Below are 19,488 nucleotides of genomic sequence, written 5' to 3'. Positions count from 1 at the left end.
TAAGAAGACATTTCAGGTCTTCTTTTCCTGCTCTTATATTTCTCTTTCTCTTTTCTTATTTAACTTCCTTTTTCTTTTAAAAGCTTTTCAATTTTTTTTTTGGATTTATAGTTCATGAACTTTAGGTACATCCACTACCTAACATTTTTCATTCAAATTTGATAACTTTTTCTCTTTGTTATTTTGTCTTTATTTTGTTTTTGTTTTTTCTCCCATTTCTCGTCTTCTTATTCTCTGTTTTTCAAGAGGTTTCAAAAGTGATCACGGTTTCGGAAAAGTGGTATTTTATCCATTCAAAATTATGTTCACTTGTTTATCACAAGGTTTGAGAAAATGGCATGGTTAAAAAAAAAGTACATTCATGGATTCAAAAAAATGTTCACGCGGTTCAAAATAAAATAATTCACCGATCCAAAAATTGTTGATCTGGTTAAAAAAATGTCTACTTAGTTCAAAATAATTGGCCGATCCAAAAGTTGCTCCTCGGGTTAAAAAATGTTTACGTGGTTAGAAATAGTTTGCATGTCCAATAAAAATCATCGGCACGACGTGGATGAACAGTGGTCTTGAATGGTGGCTGCGATCATGGTGTGAGGTTCCATGGTGGTCTTCATGTGGCGGCAAGCTGCAAGGCAGGTGTGCCAACTGTGCCTTTGGTTGGCAGGCTTCAATGACTGGGCGTATGGTGAACTCAGCATGAAAGCACTGCACCGACCTCGTTAACAAGGATGTCGACGTCCTCAGACATTGCTCCCCTTGTTGGATGCATCGTTGAGGAGCTCCTTCACCTACATCAGGTATGAATTAACACACAATATTTTTTGAATCAATTGCCAATTAATATTATTTATGTAGCCAATTTTTATGTAGAACGGGTTAGTGCAAAAAAAAATTGGAGTGTGCCCACCCTCAAGTTTTTCCTGCATCCGCCACTGTGTACGGTCATGTATTTCTTGACGGAGAGATTCCATTGATAGTACATATAAAAATATAGTATACGATGAATCTAATGAAACCAAATTTTAGTAATATATTTTGCGAAAAATCCAGTATTCTATTTATAATCCTCAACAACAGTTTAAAGAACAAAAAGTTATGAAAAATTACAAAAAAGACATCCATTTTGGCTCCATTGGGCCAAGAATAGCAACGGTGGCAGTGACAGCTGAGGGCAAAACGGTCTACGCAGTTCTGTCACACGGCCAAACCCAACGGTCCGATGCCGAACATCGGATTGGGTTTTCCTTTCCCCTCCCCAAATGGCAGCAAGAACAGCGCCGCGCGACGGCGCCGCCCCGTCTGGCCGTCAGCAAAGCGTCCAGGCGCCGTAGCATGTCCCTGCGGTGCCGCTCCTTCGCCGCGGGGTTACTGCCCGGGCGTGGCTGCGCAAACGCAGGCACGCAGGGAAGATGCGCTCGGCCGCGCTCGGATACGGCGGCGGCGCTCGGGAATTGGTAGGCCACGAGCAAGCGAGCTGCGAGCCTGCCCCAACCTCTCTCCCCATACCCCAGTCGTATGCCCTCTATAAAACCTCCCAATTCCCCCGCTGGCCCCTCTTTTTCTCCAGCGATCCCAGAAACAAGCCCCCATCAAGATTGCCAAAGAAGCCACCGCCTCCCGGCTCCCGCTCTTCCCCCACTCGCCCCGCCGCGGAGAGCTTCCGCGCTCGGGAGCCATGGAGGACGCCGACGCCGACCTCGAGAGGTCCCTCCTAGCGTCCGCGGTCCTCGCCTTCGCGTACGACAAAGCGGGACGGGCTAGGGAGCTGGTGGACCTGGCCAGGCAGACCGCCGCCGCGGCCGCGGAGGTGGACCATCCGGCCTCGGGACGCCTCACGGAGGCCGCGGACTCCATGGAGCGGACCGTCCTCGCCCTCTCCGTCGCCGACGTCTACACCAGGCCACGGGCGGCAGCGGAGCTCGTGGCCTGCGCGGCCGATCTGTACATCGCCGCTCGTGAGGTCAACGCCGACCTGGCGGACGCCGCCTACGTCCTCGCGGGGCAATCCGAGGAGTTGACACGGATGGCCGCCGACCTCAGGGCCGCCATGGGATTCGCCCGCCAGCAGAATCACGGCCTCCTGGCTCGGATTGCTGCCTTCTGCACCTACAGGGTGCAGCCTTCCTCCGTGCGATCTTTCGCCGAGGTATCATGTCTTGCCTTTCTTTCCTGTCTTCACTTTCTTTCATCTCCAAGAGAATGCAATTAGGCGTATCAACTGCAAATCCTCCCATTCTTTCTTCTGCAAGAAAGTAGCCACTTAGCCTGATTGTTGAAAGAAATGGTTTGTGTGTTTGTCGGCAAGAATCTTGGCCTGGCCACCATTACTCGGTTAGTCGGCCTGGTTCTGAATTTGTATACCTTATGGTGGTCATTTCTTTGGTTCACTACTGGGACTCACTAGTACTGCAGTGCCACGGTTCACTACTGCAGTGCAATTGATGGCTCCTGTTCCACATTGGCAACATACAGTGCAAATGTGCACTACTCCTGCTCCTCTGTGATGTACTGATGTCCATCCACTATAGTCTATAGAATGTTTGCGTATTTGGATAAGTTTCTTTTGTTCAAGTAGATGTTTTGATCTTTCAGTTTGCAAGAGTGATCAAATTGGACTGCTAGGCAGGTCGAATCGTGTTCTACCAATTCTTCCTTAGATTTGTTGCAACCCAAAAGAAGAAAGGAAATGACGAATAGTAGAACATATGCCTGCAATGCAGGTTATTTCTCTAACGTGGGTGATCTTTAAAGTAGCTCAGTAGCGTGTTCATTACTATCTTTGCTGGTCGAATAAATACCCACACGCCACAAACACTAAGCACAGTTATGTCTTATGAACACAAATGCTATTTTCTGATCTCTAGTAAGTATTTTCTCTGCATTCTTTATGAACTTTGGAAGCTGTATGATTTTTAGATTTTGTTAACATGCTAAATTTGGTTCTGCTAGAAAATAAGCTAACCGAAGTTCAATTTCCAGATGTGAACCTCATATCTTCAACTGAATATATGTATTTTTCAAAGATTGTCTTAATTTGTAAGCTTTTTGGAACGAAACGGAAACTAATTGTAACTCTGACATGCCATAGGGGGGTACCTCAGCGATGCAGTCGTTGGGGCTTGGCATGTCCCTTGGCCTCCTACCTTACATGGGGAGGCAGGGGATTCTTAGCGCTGACAACTTCTCCGATAATGAACTATGGTGGATAAATGCTGTTTTCTCTTCCTGGTGGGTCCTGGTGTCGCTTGGCGTGGCTGCCAGTCTGTGCCCCGAGACTAGACTTCAGATGGAGTATGTACGGCTATCTAGCCACCTTGCAATACTAGGTAAACGAATCGATCTCTTTGTGTACTTATTTTCAAGCCTTATGCGCACACACTGGCTGTTTTTTGTGGGCCTTGATCTGCTATGATTATCCCTAGCTTTATTTGAATGCAAAAGTTTAATTCAGTTTAACCTAGTAACACTTCATAGTTTCACTTATGAATTTCTCATGTTCAGAAAAATCGGAAATCCTATTTTCCAGAATACTATGTCTGAAAATTAAGTGTGTAAATTTAAAACTATGCAAAATTGGGTGCATTTATAATGGGGGTTTTCATATTTAATCTTATTGTGAAAACCGGAATACCAAACATTTAGTTTGGGCTCATAGCACTGTGTATTTCGGAGTAGCATTTCAGCAAACCAAAAATTTATTAATATGATCAACCTCTGAAATACAAAATAGCATACAAAAATAGCATAGTACAATCACTTAAAATGGTTATCTACCAAATTTGTAATTTATAATCTTAATTTGTGTTTCTTCATATAAACTCTTCCAGAACTATATAGATATAATTGGAGACTGTTATCATCCATACTTGATCTCTTTGAATATCTATAACCTCGCCTGCTTATATGCCTCATGATTTTTTATCACTGAAAATGAGATAATTGCCCCTAGAGGCTAGAGTACATAAGAAATAGGGAAAATTAGCTCTGCAATCTACCTGCAAACAAATACAACAGAAAACACTTTCTTTCGAGAAACCACAACAGAAACTGCATGCAGAAAATAAAATAAAATATGCTTACTACTTTGAATAACAATACTATGGATAGTAAGTCAGACATGGTACTCTTTAGCTCACCATGAATCCATGAGGCCTTCATACCGCAGAACGTGACCAAAGGGATACCGAGAGAATAAGTTTTTCCACATAGAGAGCGACAATCAGAGTCTCAAAGTAATATGCCTTACATCAAGCATTGCCCATAACAATCAAATTGTAAATCTGACAACGATTAATATTTTTCTATTTCGTCGACTAATGTGGGAATTTGTAGGGAGTTGCATAGCAATTAATTGTGACTTTGAGCTCATATACATGAAAGTTTTCTATGCAGGCATTACCATTTTGGTTGTCTTATATGGTTACGTGCTGTTAGCTCCTCAAGCATGGATTGCTGTCATGTTCTTCCTTGGCGTTTCGTGTCTTTTCCACGTTTTGTTTTACCTTCAGGTACTAACCATTCTTTAAGCTTTTCTTTTCTTTCCCTCTACCCTCTAGGAATGTTGGCTCTAAGTATTATTTACATTCTATTGCAGTCGTACCATAGAAGAGGCATGTGATCCAGTTGCAAGGAATGTGAGGCTGGGAATTTTGAGAGAAGTGCGCTAACAGATGAAATGCTTCCAGATGGCAGTTTTGAGAAGGGCATTTGTACATGAAGTAAACATAGAGTGAAGTTCTGGATATGATTTAGGATTGTAGTGATTTGGTATTTTGCCTTTCAATCGTAGATGCTCCTGGTGGTATTTCTTTGGTGACCATGATACCGCTTTCCCAAATGACAATGGTTCCAAGAAGTGATATCATCCAATATAGATTTGCTCATTGGATTGATAACACTTGGATTCTTCTATACAGTACAAAGTGAGATTCTTGCTGGGTGAGGCACTTATTGTGAGTGCCCTTTTTGCGCTTAGTTCAATGATTTCCTTCATGTGTTTCACATGTTTCAGTTTTCCAATGTTTCCTAGAATGCAGAATAGTGCAAAGAAACAATGACAAACTCCAATGGCTTGATATATTGTGTTTGATTATCACCATTCAACATACCCTTGTGATATGACATCTGAGGCAACCTGGGTTTTGAGTAAATACGGAAGTGTATATGCCAACCTGGCTTGATATGTCGTGTGCACCATGTGTCAAAAGGGCAAAAGCCTCTGTCAGTCCGCCCACTTAGAACCCAGTCCCTGCAGTACGGGCATCCTACCGCCCCAACCTAAGAGCATCCCAGAAGAGGCGCTATAACGCGGCGTGCCGTGTCAAAATACAGCGCGAAAAATCTCCCAGTAGGCGCGCAAAAATACAGCACGCTGCGCCGACGCGACATGTTTTGCAATATGTGACCGAACATCCCAATGATCAAATAAATCAAAATAAGAACATCAATTGGCCTAAATATCAACCTAGATAGTTCAACACACATGTACATAGTTCAACTGACATAGTTCAAATACAAAAGACAAGTTCAACATATTGTGACTTAAACACAAAGAAAACACATCACTTACCGCCATTTTGTTGTTCCTCTTCTTCGGAGTCTTGGACGACGGTGTTGGCATGAACCGTTGAAGGTGATGGATCTACCAAGGAGGCCATGAACCCTTCCGGTGGTGCTCCCATACCACCCATGTCTCCCATGCCACCCATGTCGCCCATGCCTCCGTAGCCTCCATACCCATCAATGCCTCCAAATCCTGCCGATGCTGCTCCCATGCCACCCATGCCACCAAACCCTCCGGTGCCTCCAAAGCCTCTCATCGCTTCACTTTGAGCTTTCAAGTAGTTTGCCATCATCATTGGTGCACACACTCAAACAACTTACCATATCCACATCATTGGTGCCACTTGGGTTGATTAAATCAACCCCCGCCAATGCACCCGACCATTGTCGGCAATCGGTGTTGATGATCCTCCACCGAGACCGAAGAGAACGGTCGGTGCGTTCTGTGCCACTTGTGTTGCGCGCATCGAAATACTCCTTCATTCTCACCCAATAAGTATCTCTAGTTTCGTCCGTGCCAACCACCGGATCGATGCCAATTGCCAACCATATTTGGCAAAGCAACCTATCCTCTTCAATGGTGTAGTTGGATGCTCTACCTTTCGGCGGTTCTATCAAACCCTTGCCATGCTCATCCACTCCAACGTCCTCTTCTTCCTCATCATTTTCTTCATCCAAATGGGAGTGTGCAAAGGAAGAGACAACATTCATTTGTGCCATGAATGAGTCATAATTGACACTATATTGCCAAGCAATTGAATAAACACATCATTTCACAAACAACAAACAATGTATGCAATGTATGTCACCAAAGAACAAGTTTTACCTTGTAGCCATTTCGTCGATCATGTTGTGTGTGGCCGTAGCAAATCCGAAAAACGATTGCGCACAGGGTGACGATGTTGGCTGCTGTGGAGCGCTCGCAGATGCCGGTCCACCTGTTCGGCCAGGGCGACAAGAAGCGTTGACCTTCGGCGCCTTCTTCACCGGCGCTCGGGCGCCTGGCGCGGCGGCCTCCGCGGGCCGCTTCAAAGCTCCAGCCTTTCCTTTAAGCGTTGACGCTGGTGGAGGCGGCGTGAAGCCGGGCTGCGCGTTCGGCCGTAGCGGCACGAAGAGGGCGCGGACGTCGGCGGTGGCGCCGCCGGCGTTAGGGTTTGCCATGGGCGACGGTGGAACTACCGCGGCGCCGCCGTCTGTGGCGGGGAAAAAGTAGGGACGGGTCGACGGAGAGGCAGACGAGCCATCCATCGCCGGAATTACACTGGCGACCGCGCAGAATCGGTGGGGAAGCGAGAGCGCGGGGGAAAGTTCAGCGTGGCGGTTCATTCTTTGCACGAGAAAGAGATAGCGCTCGCTCGATTGGAATAGCCTATTTTGGGATGCACAAAGAGGCAATATGCTCCACGCGTGAAAAAATTTAGAGCGCGCAATTTTACCACATCTAGTGGAGGAAAAAAATGAACGCGCACGGCTCTATACTAGCACTTATTTTAGCGCGAACGCCGTTATAACGCCTATACTAGAGATGCTCTAACTCTCCCACCACGTCGGTGGCATCGCTCCGGCATCGGCTTGCTATGTTGTAGTTAGACACCAGGTCCACGAGCACAGCCGTCGGAGTCGCAGCTACGTCGATGAAAAGGAAACTCCTCCATTTTTGTGCGTCATATATTGAATTGTGTAAGTTTTCTGTAGGATACGAACTCAGAACATGCTATTTCTAATGGATTACATGTGAGCCAAGAGATAATTGATTCTTGGGCTGCAAAAAAAAGTTATGTAAATACCTGATTGCACTAGTGGAGAAGGGGCCTTTTGTCCAAAGCCCCTGGGAGCAGTAGTCACCGTTTTAAAGCAAACGGGATCAATGGGGGGCATTGGTCCCGGTTCATTCCGCGCCGTTTGAGGTCTTTGGTCCCGGTTTAACCGGGACAAAGTCCCCATCTGCCTACATATAACCTTGTCTCTGCCCAAGTGTGAGCCACACTTAGCTATTTTTCCACTTCTTATCAAAAGGGGTGTATGTTGCTTTGCTCTCTTCACATGCACAAGAGGTGTTCGATGAAATGCCTAAGAGGTTGTGCCACTTGAGTTCACACAAAACAAGCCGCACTTAACTGTATTTTTTCTTCTTCATCGAGGTTAACAACTTTATCTTTTCATCTGTCATTGATAAAATGCATGTGTGTGTGTATATATATATATATATATATATATATATATATATATATATATATATGTATATATATATATATATATATATATATATATATATATACCTGCACTATTCTGCAACCAGTTGCAGAATAATATTCTGAGCACCGATTCGTACTTCTCTGGACACGAGCTTGTACTGCCTGGGAACTTTTTTGCAGTGTGCGTTCGTACTTCTATGTATTCTTCATGGAATCGATGTTTCTGTCCCGAAATCGATCTGTTTGTTGTTTTCTAGTGTCGTAATTGTATTTTCTAGCTAGTATACACCAATCCGCACGCACGCATTACAACTTTTACAAGATTTAACAAGTTTTTGAATTGAATTGATCCGCCGGCATGTCCGTTGCGTACTTATTCCGCGAATCCAAATTGGCGTCTGGATCGTCGTTTTTAACATGGAATTCGAGTTCCATTCGCACCAGTATGCATATATTAGTGAATCAAATGTTTAATCTGGTTGTAATTTTGCTAGAATCGCTGATTCGGTAGTTGCCCGTGGAGAGCAGTTCCGCCGTTGTCAGTTCATCGATTTCTAGTCATTTTCGCTTTTTTGTTTGTGTTTCTGTTAAATTGATTTGTTTCTAGCCATCAAATTCATACTATAATGCTCATTGAATTACTAAAAGTCGATCTGGAATTCGCGATCGAATCCGTTGGCAGGTTTGCGTTCCGTTTGCCGTCGGAACATGCGGGTGGGTATGAGTTCATCATTTTTTTCGTGAATTATTGTTTTGATAGAGTTATAGTAGGTGTTATATCGTTATTAATTCCAGATATACTCATATATAGTTTGTTTGTTTCGATTTTTTTTCCGACCTGTTCGTCAAATCGACCGATCATCTATGTTGCAAACTGAACTTTTCAGTGTAGCGAGGTTGTACTTCTGCTCTATGTAGTTTGTTATTTCTTTGTTTTCCGTTGCGATTTACATGTTTTTCTATATAAGGTGTATCTTATCCATTGCTTTTTTGTGTGTTTTTATTTGTTAGCTGTGCGGATGGATAACTTTGCTGGTGGTTTGTATAGTGATCTTCTTCGTATCCGCGCCCGTACTTCTCGGGCGGTCTAGCTATACTTCTATCAGATAATGTTTATCTTCTATGCACGTTTTTCTCTATTTCTGTTCACGCCTATATAAGTGTTCCTTTCTCATTGAGCGCAGCCATAAACTTGATCAGATCTTTCTTCTTCTTCTATCGTCTCCCAATGGCCAAAACCCCCTTCTCCCACGAATACAAACTCCCTTGCCATGGCACAACCGAGATGAATGTGTTGTACACCAACACGGCATCCAGAGTAGAGGCATGGCTTACTTCAATTGAATCTACCCTTGATGCTTCTGAAAGGAAGATTGTGGGGATAGATGTTGAGTATGACAGGCTTAGAGGATCCAGCATTAATCCGAAGAAGGCCGCTGTCATCCAACTTTGTGTGGGCACTGAAGTTTTGGTGTACCACGTTTGCCATGCTGATGAAAGGAGTGAGAAGTTGTATAATTTCCTATATGGGTACCGGTACACATTCGCTGGATTCTGCACTGCTGAAGATCGTAATGTTCTTGGTCGTTCTCAATTTTATATCCATAATATCAAGGACATCCAGATGATTTGGAGAGACCCGGACAACAAGAAGAGGACTCAAGGTCTGAAAGATGTTTCTGCAGCCATTATAGATCCATTTTACATGAAGATGAAAGATGGATTTGGTACGACGGAGCATAGCATGTGGGCTAATGCGCCTCCTCTCCCACCTGAACATATTTTATATGCTGCGAGGGATGCATATGTGACCTACGAGGTGTATAAGCGTTTGGATGTTTTCGAGAGAGGATTTTTTTCTCTTTACAAATGTTCCGAGAAGAAACGTGGCAGGGATTGGTGAATACCTTAAAGTAGTTTGATTAGTTTTCCTTATGAATTTATCCGAAATATATTCCTTTAGTTTTATATAGTTTTATAATGTAATCCGGTATTCGAGTTTATCCTTAATAAATTTCATTTTATTTTATTTGTGAACAAACATGTACTTTTTTATTTTTCGTTACAGTATATCATGTTTGTTGTCATTTTCACGCAACTAAATGTTTATTATTCTTATGGAACTCAAGAATTTACAGCTTGTACTTCTTTTCTTTATACTGCGGTACTTCCCGTCCATCAATAACTGTACTTCCGGGTTGTTCATCTTGATTGTTGTTGAAGATCAAGATTCATATGTTTGTACTTCGTAGTTCGTATCTCTTACTTATGTACTTCTTGTGCCTCTATTCTAGTACTTCCTTGTGAGAGGGTGGGGGGAACCCCCCCCCCCCATACATAAAATCTGATATATATTTTTGTTACTGCAGATCAAGATTTTATAGGGTGTACTTTTGTAGCTCTTACTTATGTACTTCTTTTGTTCCTCTACTCTTGTACTTCCTGGTGGGGGAGGGGGGGGGGGTTGGGGGGGGGTTCCCCCCCCCCATACATAAGTAGTACTGAATAAAATCTATTATATATTTTGTTACTACAGATCAAGATATATAAGTTGTACTTCGTAGCCCTTACTTCTGTACTACTTATGCCTATACTCTCGTACTTCCCTTTTGTAATTTTGTTATTGGAATTCAAGATTCATAGTTTGTACTTTTCTTTTGTTGTGAGCTTGTACTTCTATTAGTTTTTATTCAGTACTTGCTGCTTCTTCACTTTATCCTACATGGGATATTCTATTTGATGTATTTCTTTTTATAATTTAATATTATGAGTTTTTGTACTTTTTTTTTTCAAGCCTGTACTTCTATTTGTCATGCAGTCATCTATTATATATATTTTATTAATTGTATTCTTGTAAATTAAAGTTGTACTTACTTGTACTTGTATCCTGTACTTCCTTATCGTTTATGCTTTGTATTTCCTTTTCGCTGCCCTTTGTTTTTTGTTTGAGGCTGTACTTATTTGTTTGACATGCCAGGTAACGGCCCAGTCGGGCTTTTCTGGGCCCGATTTGTTATGAATTGGTATTTTTCGGCCCATTTAATTGTGGCCCGGTGGCGTCCGTATGCGTCTCTTGCATCATAACTGCAAGTTGTGCAGCCGTTCCGCACTGTCCGCACGGCGTAACTCCACCTTCCCCACTCTCTCTTCGCTTTCCTCGTCTCTCGTCGCAGAGGAATCGTGCGGTTGCTGCGGCGACGGAGCCGCTGCTTTCTTCCGGTACGATCAACTTCTCCGCGCCCCTCCCTATCTCGCGCGGTACTTCTATTCCGTCTATCCTTCTCCGGCCCCTCAAATTTTCTCCCGCGAATGCTCTCGTGAGGTTGGGTTCTGGATTAGGGGTTACTGTTCATAGCTTAGGGTTTCCTGCTTGTAGATCTTGTTTGTTCTTTCCTTTTGTATCGCGCAGCGTGTCTTCTTGTTTGTCTGCTGCATTCTCCTCGGACTAATTCGTTTTGATTTTTGCTTTTTGATGTGTGGTTGGTTGCAGGGTTCGTGTTCATGTGCTTCTGATCTCCGCGTTGACTGGGAGAGGTCGATTTTATTTTTTTTAGTCATGGATCCTGCCCCGAAATCCCCACTGCCTCAGGAAACCCAAGGTAATTTTATGTTTCGTTTTGTTTTTGTGGTACTTAATTGTGGCGAAATTGTGCTTCCCTTTAGATCTCGAATTAGTTTATACAATGTTAATTCTTGCTTTGCTTGTGCAGTCATTCTCCATATAAATATACTTATCTGGTATTCATATATGTACTTACTTGTTGGTACAAGTTGTACTTCCCTTGTTTAGTTTCATATACTGCAGTTATTTTTTTACTCATGGATGTGTGTTATCTGACAACAGAAATTATTCTAATTGGTTTTGGTTTTGTTTTCTACTTGTATATTCGGTCATGTGCTGTTGTTACATGTACTTATTTATATGTACCAGTTGTACTTCCCTTGTTTAGTTGCATATACTGCAGTTTATTTTTACTTTTTTTTTGATTTTGTGTTATTTTGACAATGGAAATTCTCCTAATTATTTTTGTTTTTGTTTCTACATGTACATGTACTTATCTGATGTTAGTACATGTACTTCTTTTCCAGATTCATGTGTATGTTCTTATTTGTAGTTCTTTATTTTTAGTACTGCTCTCTCCTAGTTTTGTTTTGCATTTTTCTTGTTTTGATTGTTTCTATTCTACTTATCATCTTATATTGTTCATTTTACTATGTCTGAACCCATTTCTTTTTTTAGGTGAAGTTACAGTTATTAAGAAAGCGAAATTGTTTGCCGCCGATGGCAAACTAAGTCTCGTTGCCGGTATTCCTATCGTTTTCCCTGATGTTACTGTGAGGATTAGGAGTGAGGATGAGGTTAAGAAAAGCTCTTCTACATCTGGTAATCATTTTTAATATGATCCCTGTTTGTGTGCTCATTGTCTTGTTTTTTTGTGATTTTTGTATTGTCATGCTTGTTCTCTTTTGATATGTGAATCATAAGACAACTAAAATATATGCTCTTAAGAGAAATAAGACTGTGTATTCTATTTGTAGCAGTTGTACTTCCCTTGTTTTTAGTTACAAATAATGCAGTTAATTGCATTGCACTTATCTGATATGTATTGTTGGACTTCCTTACCTTTTATTTTACCATTTTAGGAAATTAAATATTTTTTTTCATTGCTGTTATAATTAATTTGTTTCTTTTTCTTTAATGCTGATGCAGATTTGCAAACTGAAACTACTGACAAGGATATCACTGATGTACTTGCTTCTGTAGAAGAGACTTATGGAGATGGAGATCGAATGTCTGCTCATGATGGTTCTGAGCAAGGTGAAGGTGATATAGGTTCTTTGGAGTTGTCGTTAACTCCTACTCAGGATGTTGACGGCACTGAGCCAGTTACTCAGATAGAAGATGTTCCAGCCCAGCTTGCTGCTGAGGAAGAAAGGGTTGCACAGAAAATTGTGCGTGCTAGGGAACGAAAGAGCAAGGCAATTCATGATGCAGGAGCATCTAATGTTGGTCCCATAGCTTACCATCGTAGGGAACGGAGGAGCAAGGCGGCTAATGACGCAGAAGTATATTCTGTTGTTCCCGAAGCAAGTCGTACGGAACGGAGTAGCAAGGTGGCTCATGATGATAGCGAGGCTCCTCCTGATGATAGCGATGCGACTATTGATGATAGTGTGGCGGCTCATGTTGATCCTGAGTCTGCTCCCGCGTCTGATGCAGATGATGATGTGGCGGCTCATGTTGATCCCGAGTCCGTCATCGCGTCGATGCGGTATGCTGATGCGGCGTCCCATGATGATAATGCGGATGCTGCTCCTGCGTCTGATGCAGATGCTGATGTGGCGGCTCATGTTGATCCCGAGTCTGCTTCTGCGTCTGATATTAATTTGTCCCTTGTTGTTCCTAGCAGTCCTGTTACCACGCACAGGAAAAGGGGTGTTGTCCGAAAGAAGAGGATGGCTGATGCTGGTATAGCTGGTACCCCCCGCAGAAGTCCTCGTGTCTCTGCTGTGTCTAGTGTTGATGGTAGCACACGGCAAAGCCCACGTATTCTAAATATGCAGAAAGCTAGCCCTCTTGGTGTTATTGCTAAGGGGAAGCAAGCTAAATCTAAGGTGGAAGCAGGCTCATCTCACTTCATTTTAGTTTTTATCAACTTACCTGATATCTCTGTATCTTTTCTAATTACTTGATAATTTTGTATCTGTAGGTTTCTGCTTTTAAGAAGGAAAAGCCTGCTGATGCTACTGGTGGTAAGAGTGTTGTTGATAAGCCGAAGGTGAATCCTAAGACGGTGAAAAAATCTGCTCCTAAGAGAAAGAAAACTGTTTGTTTTAAAGAAGATGAAGATTTTGTGCCTGAGGATCATCAGGTTTCTGATGATGACATTCCTAAGGTTACCTCCTGTTTTTTTCATATATTATTATATGCCTCCTCTAGTTGTTTATATGTATGGTCTTTCTTTTTCTTGGTGCTAGTACTCCCTCATTTGAATAACTTGTACTTCAAGTGTTCCTTCTCTTGTACTTCCCTTTCTTTTCATATTTATTATATGCCTCCTCTAGTTGTTTATATGTATGGTCTTTTTTTTTGTGCTAGTACTTCCTCATTTGAATAACTTGTACTTCATGTGTTCCTTCTCTTGTACTTCCCTTTCTTTTCATATTTATTATATGCCTCCTCTAGTTGTTTATATGTATGGTCTTTCTTTTTCTTGGTGCTAGTACTTCCTCATTTGAATAACTTGTACTTCATGTGTTCCTTCTCTTGTACTTCCCTTTATTTTCATATTTATTACATGCCTCCTCTAGTTGTTTATATGTATGGTCTCTCTTTTTCTTGGTGCTAGTACTTCCTCATTTGAATAACTTGTACTTCATGTGTTCCTTCTCTTGTACTTCCCTTTCTTTTCATATTTATTACATGCCTCCTCTAGTTGTTTATATGTATGGTCTCTCTTTTTCTTTGTGCTAGTACTTCCTCATTTGAATAACTTGTACTTCAAGTGTTCCTTCTCTTGTACTTCTTTTTTATTAGTGTACTGTTTGTAATTATCTGTTTGTGATTCTATCTCATGCATGTAATGTTCTTTTAAATTTTGTATAAGGTTGTTAAGAGGAGGAGAGGGCAGGCGTAACCTTCGCTGTGGTTCATGATGAAAAGGAGTGGTTTAATACAGTTGCCAGGTGCTCTTTGAAGGAATTAACTCTCTGCTTTGGTTTGCTTGAGGAAAGACACAAGCTGTTGGTTCGTGAAGCTGGATTGGGTCATATTGGGGATTTCAAGATAAGAACAAACATCAATCGACGTCTTATGTCCTTTCTGATGTACAATATCGATCCTGTCACGATGAATTTGGATCTTGGAGATGGTACCAAGATTATTCAGATCAATGCTGATGCAATTCACAAGTTGTTTGCGCTTCCTTTTGGCGAGAATTCACCTCCTAGGCCTTCAGATAGTATCCATGATGATGCTTTGATGAGGTTAAAGGCTGAGTTAGGTTATGCCAGGAATAAGCAAATTGAGACGAAGGATCTTAGGAGGTTACTTGCAAATCTTGTGAAAGACCCAGCCAATGATGCTTTGGCTTTGAAGGTTTTCGGTCTTGTTCTTTATAACAAATTTATCTGCCCTGGCTATACTACTCGTGTTTCAAGGGAAGCCGCAATGGTTGAAGATTTTGATATCCTCAAGCTTAAGGATTTTAACTTGTGCCAGCTTGTAGTTGATGAGCTTAGGAAAGCTGTTTTGGACTGGCAGGCATCAAAATCAGATTGGGCTGCTATTCCTGGCTGTGCCATTGCTCCTCTTCTCATGTATCTTGACTGCATTGATCACAGGAAGCTAAATCCTAGGGATAAACGCACACCTCGTGCACTTTTCATGAACCCTTCCAATCTTTTGAAGCTTTCTGATCTTGACTGTATTAAGGAAGGTGACTGGAAGCCTTCTTCGTGGATTTATGGCAAGTTACCGGTGAGTCCACTTTCTTCTTTTATTCTTTTTATTTTTATTTTTGTTTCATGCAACTTTTGATTTTAACATTGTTTTATCTTCATGTGCGTTTGCAGTGGAAATCACGTGGTGATATTGTGTTCTTTGATGATGTACCTAGAATGACTGGTGGGCGTTTGACTCCTTCGAAGAGGAGTAGCTCTTCTCTTGCAGCTTTTCAGTCTTCTAGACCTTTTTTGGCAGGTAGTAGCAGTGGATCTGCTCTGGATGGGCAATGTGCTCCAGCGGAGTCTTTGACTGTTAATGTTTGTGGGGATATTGAAGCTCTCCTTTCAAAAGCATATGATTTGTCTCTTCAAATACCTACATCTGCCAAGCGACTGAGCTACACTGCTGGCTTCTTGCCTCCTGAACTTTGTTTTAATGAAGTTGCAGCAAAGGATACCCTTGATTTGGAGGCTGCAAACATTGTGCACTTTCAGACTAGCATTGTTCACATGCGACAGGGTTTGTGCCTGTTCAAGGCATCCCAGGATGCTCGTTGCAAACCATATGAGGAAAAAGCTGAGGCATATTTGAAGGCCATGAATGATGCTGATGCAGCTGCAATGCTTCTTCATTGCTTCTTGCACTGGTTTCCCCGTGCTTTGTTGTCTTTTGTGCGTCCCCATACTCCTACTGTCGCCGATGCTTCCGGTTCATCTCTTGGAGATGTGAGATTTTCTGTATTTTTATTTTTGATCTTCTTTTTAGATGCAAAGCTGAACTTCTTTTCTTTTTATCTTTGTCTTATGCTTTCTTTTTTCAAATTTTTTTGTAATGACTTTATTTCTATTTTATTTTTATGCAGGCTACTACCAATGAAGATTTGCCTGCTGCTGATACTCCTCCATGTGATGATTTGGAGGCTGAGAATACTGTTACGGATGTACGTCAGGATGACAAGGAGAATTTTGTGGATGCCATGGATGATCTCTGGTCTGGCAAGGACGGTGCTGAAACTCTTGATGAGCAGGAAGCTCCTGATGGTGTTAAGTGTCCTCATAATGGTGAAGGTCTGAATACTGGTTCTGTCCATGCTCCTGCTACAGCTGATGTTACCATTGCTCCTGTTATTCCTGAAGTTACCAAGAGTGATGTTGTCAGTGCTACTCTTAATGCTGAAGCAGATACTTATAAAGTTGACGCGCCCCCTTCTGCTGTTGCTCCTGACCGAGAGCCTTCACCTTTGGTTTCGCAACTTGTGCCAGCAAGCACTTTATTTGCTGCTGCGCCTTCTAGGCAGGAGGACAATGCTGCTGAACAAACTGATGAGCCAGCTCCGACATCTCAAGATTTAGGCAAGACCTCGTAAAGTTCATGCTTTGGTAGTTTGATTTTGCTTTTGTTTGTTGCTTTTGTGTGGTGTGCTTTGCAAGTGTTGGGGATGTGGGGAATGTAAACTACCTTGAACAAAATATCATTAGATTTATGTATGTTCTTGTTATCGGACCTGGGTTGTAAAATAAAAAATTCAGTTTCTTTGTCTATTAAGTTTGTGTTCTGGAAACATAGAAAAGAAGTGTGCAGATTTGCTTGTACTTCCTGTTTCACTTTCTGTTTTTTACCTTGACGTTACATGTACTTTTCTGTTTACCTTGCTTGTACTTCCTTACATGTACATCCTTTTGCACGAAAAGGATTGCAGCTTTGCAGATATATAGTCATGAATTTTCTGCTCCTGTACTTCCCTGGCAATTGTGTTTGTACTTCCCACAACTTAGGTAGTTGAGTACACTTAGTTCTACTTTTTTCAGCTTGTACTTCTTTGCACATGGACCTGCACTTCTTTTCTGTGTAGTCCTGTACTTCTCTAGTCTGTGCACTTCAACCTGTATTTTTTTTTATAATCTTTGAATCATATCATTTTATGTTTATTCTTTTTTAAGGTCGTGATGTTTTAATTTCTTTTGTTTCTGCAGCCTCTCAGTACCGCAATTATTCTGCAAAACTTCGAGAAAGTATTGACAAGTTTTTCTATTCTGTTACAAAAGTAAAAAGCAGTGATGAAGTAGCGTAAGTTGATATTATTTTTTTTATGCAACAATCCTTATGGCAACTCTTTCACATATTGACATGTTTAATTAAATATTATTTTATTATTATTTTTTTAGGGATAAGGTGATGTTTCGTAATAAATTTTGCGAAGCTACTGTTAAGGATGTTTCAGAATCATTTAACCTGCGTGGGATGCTATCAAGTACTGTAGCTGAAATTGGCATTCACCTGATGAGGGAGAAATACAAGGGCACCAGCAAGCTTATTGTTCCTTTCTGGGTTTGTGTAAGTTGCAGACATTTATGATGTAGTTTTGTTACTTACCTATCTTTTTTTCCCCTGGTATTTGAAGTCTGTTACTTACATTTCAGCGTAAGATATGGAACGGATCCTTTGACAAAAATGTGAGGTCTTGGTTTACTGAATCTGGACTTGAGCGTATGGACAGGCATGATATTGTGAGTAAACTTTTTAAATTTGTTTTGTATAATATAAATTTTACTGCCTGATGCCTTTCTTATATATTAATTGTCCATTTTTACAGGTTGTTTTTCCAACTTTTGATCCTCCAAAATCTAGAGATGCGGTTGAACATTACGCTGTGGTTACGCTGAATCTGAGGGATAGATCTTTCCAGTATATTGATTCTTTGTATACATGCAAAGATCCTACTGGATGGTTCATGTTCAACAAGATGACGAAGAATATAAAGCAGCTTTGGGCAGATGCTTCCCAGGACATGCAAGACCCTCTCAGTCCACTTACTATTGATGACTTGAAGACAGAGTACTTGTGTACACCGGCAAGGACAATGCGTGAGACATGTGTTATTTTTAATCTATAATTTTTGCACATCATTTATATGTCCTTTCTTGTCATGATGTATCTTGTTTTTTACGATCGAGACTGTGGTTTCTTTATGTTACATACCGTTGGGTCTTGGAATGGTAGGTCGCTTACAGAATTTACATGCAAGGACATTCCTAACATAAAGAAAACCATGCTCTTTAGCTGGTCGACGTGTGGAATTTTTGAAGTGGATCTGGTGGGTTTGTTTGGGTATCATCCAGGTTAGTACTTTTTTTTGCATATCATGTTCTTCACCTGTTCGTTTCTTTTTTCATGTAGGCTTCCTACATTTACTTCCTCTTTCTACCTTCTGTACTTCTAATATATATCTGTTGTACTTCTTGTTTAATCTTCTTGTACTTCTCTGTTTTTACAGTTTTTTCCTGTACTTCCTATTTTTTCTTGTTTTTTTTGGATTCAAAGTTAATTTTTAATAAGTTTCAGATACATTTTTTAAAAAGTTTACAACTGACTTCTTGTTTGCAGCTCAATCTCTTGATCTTGATGAAGAGAATTTCTGTCTTTTCGATAGCCAGACTCAGACCTTTGTCCCTGAAGCTGATGTCGTTAACATCAGTAGTCAAGATGATGATTATGTGAAGAGAACTGACAACAAATCCTTTGATTCTCTGAAGAATAAGCTGGCTGATGTTCTTGGGAAGGCTACTGTTATTGAAAAGACAGTTGTGGATGCTGAAGTTATATCCTCTGATGATGACTTTGTTACCCCAAAGACTAGGTCTGGAAAGGTACTTACTCCTGTTAAGAAGAGAAAGGATCCTTCGGTCGACTCGGCTAATATCACGACTACAAAGAGGGCTCCAAGAAGACCCAAGAAGTGGAGTGGATCTGTAGAGATTTTAAAGCCTGGTGAGTTCAATCAGCTTAAAAATGCAAGGCTGCTTAAGGACTTCATGCTGAGCAAGCATGGAGTCGAAAAATATGGAAGGTATGATATCTTTTTATGATCCTTCTGACCACATGTTTTTTCCTGAACTTTTTCTTTTCTTTTTTGACCTGTTTTTCCCCTCTGTAATGATTTTTGTTTTTTGTGTCTATACAGTGTCAATTACTGTAGATTTGTCCATGGGAAGGATACGTTTGGCGATGATATTGAATCATTATTTACCGGCAAAGAATTGGCTAAGGCCTTTGGAGATCTTGGGGAGTTAGAGGGTGAAATGATGAGCTATATTATCTGCCAGTGGAAGGAGGATCCCACCCAGAATCATGTCTTTGCTTCTGGAACGCGTGTCCTATTGTCTCCCTACTTTCTTACGGTGAATAATATAGTTTCTCTTCTTTCTATTTATAAGCTAGTTGTTATTTGTTGAATAGTCATAACATTTTTAACTATAATCTTTTTTGTGTAGTATTTGCTAGAAA

General features: G+C 41.3%; 1 protein-coding gene across 1 annotated transcript; it reads left to right on the top strand.

Annotated features, from left to right (window-relative positions):
• The first annotated feature begins 1,245 nt into the window (after window positions 1-1,245).
• LOC127345023 (uncharacterized) lies at window positions 1,246-4,974 on the top strand. Its single transcript, XM_051371423.2, has 4 exons — window positions 1,246-2,146; window positions 3,089-3,326; window positions 4,393-4,508; window positions 4,595-4,974. Exons 1-4 carry the CDS (start codon window positions 1,676-1,678, stop codon window positions 4,616-4,618), a joined length of 849 nt encoding a protein of 282 aa, XP_051227383.1. The 5' UTR covers window positions 1,246-1,675; the 3' UTR covers window positions 4,619-4,974.
• The last annotated feature ends 14,514 nt before the right edge of the window (window positions 4,975-19,488 follow it).

Source organism: Lolium perenne, chromosome 3, assembly GCF_019359855.2.
Source record: "Lolium perenne isolate Kyuss_39 chromosome 3, Kyuss_2.0, whole genome shotgun sequence".
NCBI lineage: Eukaryota > Viridiplantae > Streptophyta > Magnoliopsida > Poales > Poaceae > Lolium > Lolium perenne.
Note: the sequence above shows the minus strand (reverse complement) of the source record. Positions and strands in the feature narration are given on the sequence as shown.

Excerpts from the sequence above, each read along its gene's own strand:
- LOC127345023 (XM_051371423.2), top strand. The coding sequence starts at position 1,676 with ATGGAGGACGCCGACGCCGACCTCGAGAGGTCCCTCCTAGCGTCCGCG. Across the intron at positions 2,147-3,088 it reads CCGTGCGATCTTTCGCCGAG|GGGGGTACCTCAGCGATGCA; the intron begins GTATCATGTCTT and ends GACATGCCATAG. Across the intron at positions 4,509-4,594 it reads ACGTTTTGTTTTACCTTCAG|TCGTACCATAGAAGAGGCAT; the intron begins GTACTAACCATT and ends ATTCTATTGCAG.